The 10,449-nt window shown below is 53.6% G+C and overlaps 1 protein-coding gene across 1 annotated transcript; it reads right to left on the reverse strand.

The window, feature by feature from the left end:
* Positions 1–1,417: 1,417 nt before the first annotated feature.
* Positions 1,418–2,239, reverse strand: LOC102269657 (calmodulin-like protein 3). Its single transcript, XM_005911717.2, is given in 1 exon segment — positions 1,418–2,239. A coding segment is annotated over 1 exon segment (822 nt).
* Between the last annotated feature and the right edge of the window lie 8,210 nt (positions 2,240–10,449).

The following is a 10,449-nucleotide window of genomic DNA, read 5'->3' on the forward strand; positions in this document are numbered from 1 at the left end:
CCAAGTCTGTGCCTGGAGGCGCTCAGCCACCCCTGGCTGTTGAGGCGGGAGGAGGCTGAGCCCACGAGATCCCATGGTCAGAGTCCCGGCTCCCCTTCCTGCATGAAGGGGTCTCTGTGGTTGCCCTGCCTGGACCACTTCCCATTCCAGACTCCGACTCTTCCCTTGGACCATTTCAAGGGAGGGACATGCAGTGCTGGGGCTGGAAGGATAATAGCAACGGTAGCTGCCATTTATTAAGCACCGACTGCATGCCAGGTGTGTTAAGAAGATGGTATCTAATCCTCACAAGTGCTGGAGGAGGCATGGTTCTCATCAGGTCACGTGGAGGCCCCAGGGGTGATGGGTGGGGAGGCAAGAAGCAAGGTTGAGGTACAGACATGCCTCTACCCCCAGCTCTGCCCCTTCCGCTGCTTTCTTAAGCTCTCAGTGTCTCGGCTTCCTCCTTTGTAGACGGGGAAGCGATGAAGGGCAGCTGCTTGTAGGGCGGCTGTGAGTTACTGTGCAGGCAGTGTGCTCACAGGGGGATCTGGTGCCCAGTTCAGCTGTCCCCATAGGGAGGACGAGTGACTTGGCCCAGTCAGTGGGGGCAGCAACAACCACCAGAAGGCCAGAAATGCCAGTCTGACCAGGCCCAGAGCCCATGCACACCCCTCTACATATGAGGACCCATGCATGTGGGGAGGGTGTTGGGAAAGGACTCATGGAGATGGCCCAGCTGCTCTGTGACCATCCCAGGGCTGGCAGCCCTTCCTGATGAGCCCCAGGGTAGCGTCCACCCCTTGAAACACTGATGTCATCTCTGACAAGCCCCTTGGCCTCTGGGTCATCTGATGCCACCTCTGGGAGCCAGAGTTTAATGCAGGAAGTGCGTCTCTTACTGCACTGGCATCATGGTGGCCTCTCCAGTGCTGGAGTCTTCACTCTATACTTCCCAGCAACTCCATCGTGAATGCAGGGAGACCACGGACACAGACCAGTGTTCCTTCCACCCCACAATCCGCTCAGATCTTAGAGCTCTACGTGGATTTCTAACCACCCTTTGCTGCCAACTCATCCATTTTATTTGAAATAAAAATTCAAGATTCACCTTGCTGAGACCCTCTCTTTGCTCTGCCCACCAGTGCAAGATTTCATCACATTTCCAAAAGGCACAAAAAGAGAGATTGCTGCCTCTTGGAGCTAACAAGGATCATTTCTGTCTGAACCAGGGAAAAGAGCAGGAACGCAAGCGTCTTCTTTATTCCCCTGCAGCCTCTTTCTCCCTTACATTCAAATTTCCTTCCAAGAAGGTGAATATAAACCCGTTAGAACTGACTCCTGGCTTCAAGAGATGAATCACCATGGTTTGGCGGAGACAGAAAGGAACCAGGGGGCATGTGGGGAAGAGAGGTTGGACCCTGGTTGTCAGCCCCAGTCAGCGCCCCTTGCCCAGGGCCTGGGCCACCCCCTCCTCCTGAATCAGAGTGGATTGATGGGGGTGCCAGTTAGGGGTCCTGGGTGGAGGGCCCTCCCCAGGGACACGCAGCTGTGACTGTCTTCCTCTGATTCCTGCCCAGGGCCCCCCTCGAGCATCTGCTCCTGAGGCACTGAGCATTTGAGCTTTGCTGGTCTTGGCAGTGGTCTGGGTCGTCCTGAACAAGGAGAGTGTGGGAAGGTGGGCAGGAGCAAGGAAAGGAAGTGAGGGCAGAAATCTGGATTGGTCAGCCAACCAGAGAAGGAGCAGTGCCCGGAGGGGTGGGGATAACAGAGACGGGACACCTGGGCAGGGGTGGGCTAGGAGAGTGGCCTCACTTGAGACCAGCAGGTGCATGAACTCCTCGCAGTTCACCTGCCCATCTGCATCCATGTGTGCTGCCCGGATCATCTCCTCCACCTCCTGGTTGTTCAGCTTCTTTCCCAGCCAGGTCATTGCATGCCGCCACTTGGCGGTGCTGACCAGAATTTTGCTGTCCTTGTCAAAGACGTGGAAGGCCTCCCAGATGTGGTCCTCGCTGTCGCCAGCCTTCACCTTCCAGGCCATCAGGCCCAGGAGCTCGGGGAAACCCACAGGGCCCCTGCCGTCGCAGTCCAGTTCACCCACCACTTTCTGGAGCTCGGCCTTGGTAGGGTTCGGGCCCAGTGACCACAAGACAGTGCCAAGCTCCTGCATGGGAATGGTGCTGTTGCTGTCTGAGTGGAACAGGGAGAAGGCCTCCTAGAACTCAGCTACTTGCTCCTTGCTCAGTTGCTTGGCCATGACCATTGCTAGGAGGTGGCTGGGCATGCAGGGAAGTGGCCGTGTGTGTGTGGAGATGGCCTTGTGCATGTGCAGGTGGCCAGGTGCGTGGACAGGTGGCCGAGAGCACATGGAGGTGGCTGTGCTGCATGAGCCCCATCTTTCACCGGCACTTAAAAGCAGCCGGGTTGTCCCTCCCCTAGCATGCTCACCACCCTGCGGTTGCCTAGAGCCCAGGTCCTGTTGGGACAGGAGTCTAGGACCAGGCAGCAGGCTGGCCAGCTGGTTGCACTGATGCCAGCAGCTCTGGGAATGGCCAGACCCTTGTCCCTACTGGCCGGAGCTGCGGGGACAGCTTCAGAGAGGTGAGTGGACAGCCTCGAGAGGGATGAGTTCTGGGTTTGCCTACTGGACTCGCCCAGTTCCCACTCTTTCTCCTCCAGTCTTCACACCTTCCACACTTAGTAAAAGCACCAGCCCTGAGCCCTCTCCTCTCTGAGTTTGGGTTGGGTTTAGAGGATGACCTGTGAAAGGAAGACTTGATAAACTAAGTGCTATAGCTGGACGGTGTGTCCCCACAAGATCATATGTTGGGGGACGTGTCCATGAAAGACCACGAGGGCAGGGTCAGGAGAAGCACTGGCCGTGGGTGTGAAGCTGACACGGTGTCCGGGGGGACCAGAGGCCAGCATGCCTGGGTCACATTGCCTGACACTGTCCGGTGGATGGGCTGCCATATTCTGTGTCCTGCCCTCCTCACCTGCAAGGCGTAAGTGGCCAACAGGAGTCTCCAGGTTTCTGGGTCAGAGCCTGAGTGGACTCTTCATAAAGCAAGTTGAAAGGGAGCTCAGGAAGGGTTTTAGAGTTGCGCCTGACTCACAGGACACAGTGCTGTGATGACTGAATTGTTGCAAACTGCTGGTTAGGAAACTATGACAGAGGGAATGTTTTTAATTTCCTGAGCTGTGTGTTTTTCCCCCTGTGGCCTCTTAGGGTGGTGATTCCCTTCCCTGCAGGATCTATTTGTGGTCTTCAGTCCCATTTATACATTTAAGGATTACTGCAGACTGTAAAGAGCCTTTAAAAATGTCTATCAATATTTTCTGTGTTTGACATGAGAACTAATAAAATTTTAATATATGTAAATGTATTTTATGTATTCATAACTTTTTGTAAGGAATGTAGAATTTTATTAAATTTTTTTTTACTGGAGTATAATTGTTTTACAAGGTTGCTTTAGTTTCTGCTGTACAACCCTGTGAATTAGCTATAAGTATACATATGTCCCCTCCCCCTGAGCCTCCCTCCCACCCCAGCACTCCTCATTGTACCCCTCTAGGTTACCATGGAGCACTGAGCTGAGCTCCCTGTCTTACAGAAGCTTCCTACTAGCTATCTGTTTTATGCACAGCAGTGTGCGTATGTCCAGCCTACTCTCCCAATTCATCACACCCTCCCCTTCCCACCCTGTGTCCACAAGTCCCTTCTTCATGTCTGCCTCTCTATTCCTGCCCTGCAAACAAGCAAAGAAGAAATGAAAAAGCAAAAATAGCGTAGTTTTATAAAAAATAATTAGGGACTTCCCTGGTGGCTCAGCAGTAAAGAATCTACCTGCCAATGCAGGAGATGCGGGCTTGATCCCTGAGTCAGAAAGATCCCCTGGAGAAGGATATGGCAACCCACTCCAGTATCCTTGCCTGGGAAATCCCATGGACAGAGGAGCCTGGTGGGCTACAGTCCATGGGGTAGAAAACAGTCAGACATAACTTAGCAAGTAAACAACAACATAAAAAAATAATTACATTTCCAAAACAAAAAATTAGAATCACAGTACCTAAAAAAAATAATTTTTCAAATCTCCTTAATGCCTGGCTTTATAAAAGCTTGTCTGCTTCTGCACTCAGTCTGTGGGCAGGTACTTTGATTTGAAGTATATGATAATTCAGCATCACATGATAGGCACACCTGGCAAAGGAGAGAATGTTTAATGACCCTTCCAGAGAACTGTGGTTCTTCTTGTTGGATACCATATCAAAAATTGACAGGTGGCAGCTTCTTAAAAGTTCACTGTGGTATGGACTCGGGAACCATGTCAACGAACTTTCATCCTGTTCCGTTGAAATCCACTGGTTGTTCCTGTGCTCCGAGTGATCTTTCACCCGCTCGTGATTTGGTAATTCCATGTGTCAGCCAATTGGAAACTACTAGTTTACTGAGTATTGGAGAAGGAAATGGCAACCCACTCCGGTGTTCTTGCCTGGAGAATCCCAGGGACGGGGGAGCCTGGTGGGCTGCCGTCTATGGGGTCGCACAGAGTCGGACACGACTTAAGTGACTTAGCAGCAGCAGCAGCAGCAGCAGTTTACTGAGTTCCGCAGATCTTCTGAATGCTGAATCACTTTATGCATAGTTTAAAAAAATTATAAAGGCCTCTTGTGTCTCCAGCATTGGAAGGCAGATTCTTTACCACTAGTGCTGCCGGGGAAGCCCCCACGTTCATCAATATCATCACCAATTCTGTTAGAAGAGGATCTAAGTATTGGGATCTAAGTATTGGGAAGTCTCAGGGCTGTTTCTGATTTCCCCCCCGACCAGCACTGGTGGCTCAGACAGTAAAGAATCTGCCTACAATGCAGGACAGCCCTGTTGGGAAGATCCCCTGGAGAAGGGAATGGCAACCCACTCCAGTATTCTTGCCTGGAGAAGCCCAGGGACAGAGGAGCCTGGTGGGCTACAGTCCATGGGGTCACAAAGAGTCAGACATGACAGAAGTGGCTGACACACACACAGACAGAAGCCCTCCATGACAGGACGGGCCCTGCGCTCGGGAGACATCATTTGCTGAATGAGTGGAGGGCCGGGTCATCACTCGGGCAGACTTCTTCCACCTGCAGGAGGCCTGGACCTGTGTCATCCCTTCCAGCCCTTCCCTCTGGGCCAGACCCCATGGGGTGCCCCCAGGCGCTCCCTCCCAGGTGCCAGCTTCACCCATGGTGTGGTCTGTCATCTCTTTTCACTGTTCACAGGTTTGCCATGTGGCTCCGTGGGGGCGGGTGACCTCTGTGTTGACCCCTGGGAGCAGCTGCTGAGGTTTCACTCTCTGGCCTTCCAGCCCTGGCTTCTCCGAGGCTTCACATCCCCACACTAATGCTAGAAAAGTCCACCCCCGCCCACGCAGCATTCTTGCTGTTCAGGCCTCAGGGGGACAGACTCACCTCCCAGCTTCCTGCAAACCGTCTGATCACCTGGGGCACTTTGATCCAACTCGGTCTTTATTGTGGAATGCTGGCTTGGCTTCATAGCGAGGCCCGAACACAGTCGGGGTGATGGGGGCCAGCAGATCTGGGGATGGTGGACTTCTCTCCTCCAGGCCAAATGTCTGGATGTGAACCCAGCAGGATCAGGCAGGAGGTGCAGGGAGGCTCAGGACAGAGGTGGGCGAGAGTCCTGGGAAGGGAAGTGTGGTCCCAGGACCCCAGGGTAGGGCCTCCACCTTCTCCCCTTGTGGCTTTAGGGCCAACAGCCCCTCAGAGTCTCCTCGGTTCCAGTGCATGCATCTAAGGGTCAGTGCAGGGCTGTCCCCGTCTCGGGCTGTCTCTGGGGTGTTTGGTCTGCGCGGATCAATTTCCTACCTGTGACTTTCCATCACTCAGTCTCCCAGAAATGAGCGGACACGCCTGGGTTTGCAGGGAGCACACAGCATGCACTATTGTTGTGGGAACTTTGCAGTTCACACACAGTCTAAGAGTAACAACACTGACACAGACAAACACGGGATGTGGTGGTGGGATACCGAGAGGTGAGTTCAAGCCCACCTGGGGGCAGCAAGTAGCCTCTACCAAGCACGTGGTCTGGACCAGTGCTTTCTGGGGCTTCTTGCTTTCCAAGGCTGGGAGGGGCCAGTAACATAAGCGCATTTTTGCTCAACTTCCTGAGACCTCGGGAAAAGCAACACTTTCTTAGTCGCCCTTGTTGCCAGGAGAGGGTCTTTGCAGCTAGTGGGGGGCCTTCTGTGGGAACTTGTGGGGGTCTGGATTGTCCTTTCTCACCTCCCCCTGAAGACAGTTGCAGCCCGGAGCCTGACCAGCTTGGGAAGGATGTTTGCTTGGTCTTGGTCTTGTGTGAGTCATCAGGACTCCTCCAGGCCTGTCCTGGGCTGTGCCTTCAGTTCAGGGAGGAGACCATCGATCTGGATCAGAGCTGTGCAACGTTTAATTAAAACCTGATAAACAGTCAGGTGCGTCACCCTCCAGGACATGGGCGCTGCTTCCCGCCTCCTGCTCGGGGTCATAGGCCACCCAGGTGATTCGTGTTTATGATCTGAGGCCTCACCTGCGGAATGAAGTCCACCGAGTGTGGAGGAAGCCCAGTGCTCAGGTTGCTCTGAGGGTTCCCTGTGTCTTCCTGGGCTGCCGTGTCCTCCAGGCAGGTCCTGCTGCTTTCTTCAGGTGGCTGGTCTATGAGTCCACCTCCAGGGTGCCCCCCTGGGCCACCCCTGCCTCTAATCCTTCCAGCTCCTCATCAGCTTATCTGCACCCACAGTGTCTCTGGGGGCCTCACCCTACTTCCCACCCAAGGTGACATATTGTTCAGTCACTTGGTCGTGTCCGACTCTTCGACCCCATGGACTGTAGCACGCCAGGCTTCCCTGTCCTTCACTGTTTCCTGGAGTTTGCTCAAACTCATGTCCATTGAATTGGTGATGCCATCCAACCATCTCATCATCTGTCACCCTCTTCTGCCCTGAATCTTTCCAAGCATCAGGGTCTTTTCCAATGAGTTGGCTCTTGGCATCAGGTGGCCAAAGTATTGGAGTTTCAGCTTCAGCATCAGTTTTTCCAGAGTTGCTTTCCTTTAGGATTAACTGGTTGGATCTCCTTGCAGTCTAAGGGACTCTCAAGAGTCTTCTCCAACACCACAATTCAAAAGCTTCAATTCTTCAGTGGTCAGCCTTCTTTATGGTCCATCTCTCACATCTGTACATAACTACTGGAAAAATCATAGCTTGACTATATGGCCCTTGGTTGGCAAAGTGATGTCTCTGTTTTTTGATATGCTGTCTAGGCCCTAACATATCGGTGCCTGTGTTTAGTTGCTAAGAGTCACTTTGATTAACTCAGGATTAAACTGTCACCCAAATCAAAACACATCAGTGCTACAGCTCACAAAAAAAGTAGCCAAACAGGACAGAGTCTCTTCTTGAACTTCCTGCTTTCCTGGGGAAATGATGGTTTCTGTGATTCCTGTGGTAACTTTTCCCAAGTAGCTTACCCCGCCGTCACTTACTGCCTCCGCTGTGCTGTGGGCAGGCGAAGGGGTTCTGGGCTGGCCTTGGGGTGGAGGCTAGTGGAGAGCAGGCTGGGGGTGGGCAGGGCTCATGTATGTGACTGTCCCGCCTTTCAAACTTGCATTTGATGGTTTGAGAAAAAATGGACAAAGTATTACAGAGACCAATGTGGCTGAGGGGCTAGAACGCCACGCTACGAATCTTTTGATACCGAGATGCACTTGATGAGTGGCTAAGGAGGCCCATCTGTTCCTTTGAGCCCTCGTCACCACTGGGGTGTGGTAATTATGTTCAAGAGAACAAGCTGCTTTCCCCCAAGGGTCTGGGACTCACTAAGAGGCCAGAAAGGTGTTGGTTCCAAGTTCCCAGCCTTTGAAGTTTATGGGGTACGTGCTCAGTCACTCAGTCATGTCCAACTCTTTTCGACCTACTGTAGCCCCCCAGGCTCCTCTGTCCAGGGGATTCTCCAGGCAGGAATACTGGAGTGGGTTGCCATTTCCTCCTCCAGGGGATCTTTGCGACCCCAGGTATTAAACCCACATCTCCTGTGTCTCCTACTTTGGCAGGTGGATTCTTTACCCATGAACCACCTGGGAAGCCCAAAGTTTATGGGTGATGAAAACCTTTGCGTTTAACACAGGAAAACACGTGTATGTGCAGGTTCAAGCATCTATGGGTGGACACATGTGCCCGCTGGTGAGCAAGTGAGGTGTGGTTGAGGCAGGAGGCTTGGGGCGTGAGCATGGTATCTGGACAGGGCATCAGAAGAGCAAAGTAGTTTAACTCCCTTTAAGGTCATTCATCCCCTGGATTTGAACTTGCTCTTGGAGACACCTGGACTCTGCAGAAGTCCTTCCAGAGATGCCGAGGGAGCAGGAAGAAGCCGATGGGCGCTACTCTGCTTCCTTCCTTTCCCCCCGCCAACCAGGAAAGCCTGCTTTTAGCCACTTCACTCATGTTGGACAAGTCAGACTCTCCTGACCCCTGGGCCTCACCTGTCAGCTGATCACAGTGAGGCCCAGAGCACCGTGCAGTCACACTTGGAAGGGTCACAGAGCAGCTGGAACATAAGAGCTCAATGAAGATGAACTGCTCTCTCTCAGACCAATAAGGCTTCATTTGAAATGTGGCGCCCCTGCCAATAAAATTCTGAGAGCCATCCTCTAGTGCAATGCCCTCATTTTCCAGACCTGGTAACCCATCAAAACTAAGTGGTTATCCAGGACTGTGCAACTGGTGAGCGAGGGACAAAAATGTGCCTCATAGGAGGGTCTCCTGGCTCCGGGGCAAGTGCTCTCTATGCCTCCCAGGCCGGATGTCCTTGGAGAATAGACCCAAGGGTGTTTCCAGCCTCTGAGGGGTCCTCTCGCCAGCCTCAGCCCCTCTGGAGGCGGGGAGAGCATCTGGTCACTGGAGGCTCTCAAGGTCAAGCTCAACCCTGGCAATGGCATCTGTTGAATGGACGAAGAAGGCTCTGCTTGAGGCCACGTGGCTGGATGGAGGCCCCACTGGGATAGAACTCAAGTCTCCTGGAGCGAATGATGGAGTGATGGAGGGGAGGACCAGGGTGGGGGAAGGCCTTGTGACTTCAACCTCCCAGCACCCTAGGGAGAATCAGTGCAGTCCTGGCTCTGAGAGCACCAGCAGAAAGTCCTCCGTGTGCACTCCCAACCCCGGACGTGGAGACAGGAGGGGAGAGTGCACCTCAGGGTCTGACATCCCACCCCCTCCATCCCCTCCACCCTCTACTTCCTCACCTAGACCAAAGGCTTTGCGCCTGGACTGAGTTCTTGGGAGCAATGGAGCTGAGAGCCAGAATGTCTGTTTTCACTAATGAGATGCCGGCAGAATCAGCACTGTAAGTACAGATGGAGGAGAGACGCTGTCCTCCTGGCACCTTGGGCTAGCCGTCTGCTCTGCGCTCCGCTCTGGACAGATGCCATGAGAGGTAGAAGGGTTTGGGCTTCGTGGTCTGGCAAGCCCAGATCCAAAACCCTGGCTTGTCCATGACTCTGGTTTGTGACTTCTCTTGAGCTTCAGTTTCTTTATCTGGGAGCGGGAGTGAACAGCGAGGATGAGATGAGGTCACCTTCAGAACCCTTCTCAAGGCACCTGGCACACGGGAGCGCAGCTGTGAGGAAGACTATCACCCTCTCCCCCAGGTAAATGGGGGAACACAGGTGTGGGCGTGGCTTTACCAGGTCAGGCAAGTAGGTGCTGGCAGGTGTGGAGGGACAGCTGGGGACAGGGGAAAGCTGGGGCTGCCACCCCTGCTGACCACAGATATAAAAGGTTCTCATCAGCCCATCACTGAGGGCACCCAGAGTCCTGGGGCCGTACAGAATCAGGTGCAGAAGGGAGCAGAAATATGTTTCCTCACTGTTGACCGGTGACAGCGGGTCTGTAGGAGACTCTAGACCAGGAAAGAGCAATTTCCCCGAAGAAGGAAGCAGCCTGAGAGACAGATTCTGTTTCTAGGAATCTTGGTTGGCTGGACGGGATTGTGGGAAAGAGAGACCCCAGCTCTGGTGGCAGAGAAAGGGCTTCTGGGATCTCATGATGAGGGAGGAGGGGGCAGGGACGCTGACCCAGATCCTGGGCACCGGGCTGAGCCATCCTGGCCACGGGCAAGAGGTGACCTGCCAGGTTATGCCGTGTGCTTGTATGGTTGGAGCGGAGCTGCCCCCACTCCCCAGGCGTCAGCCCTGACCTGGTCTAAACCAGCACCCCTGTGCGGCTCAGCCAGAGTTCCCCAGACAAGCACAGGGAGACGAGTGCCCCCTGCTCAGGACTGGGTCCCCGTCTTCTTTTTAAAAAAAAAAGATTTATTTTTTACAGCACTGAGTCTTCATTGCTGTATGGGTTTTTCTCTAGTTGCTGAGCGTGGAGGCTACTCTTTGGTTGTGTCTTCTCTAGTGTGGAGCAGGGGCTCTAGGGCACCTGG

Source organism: Bos mutus, chromosome 13, assembly GCF_027580195.1.
Source record: "Bos mutus isolate GX-2022 chromosome 13, NWIPB_WYAK_1.1, whole genome shotgun sequence".
In the NCBI taxonomy this organism is placed as follows: Eukaryota; Metazoa; Chordata; class Mammalia; order Artiodactyla; family Bovidae; genus Bos; species Bos mutus.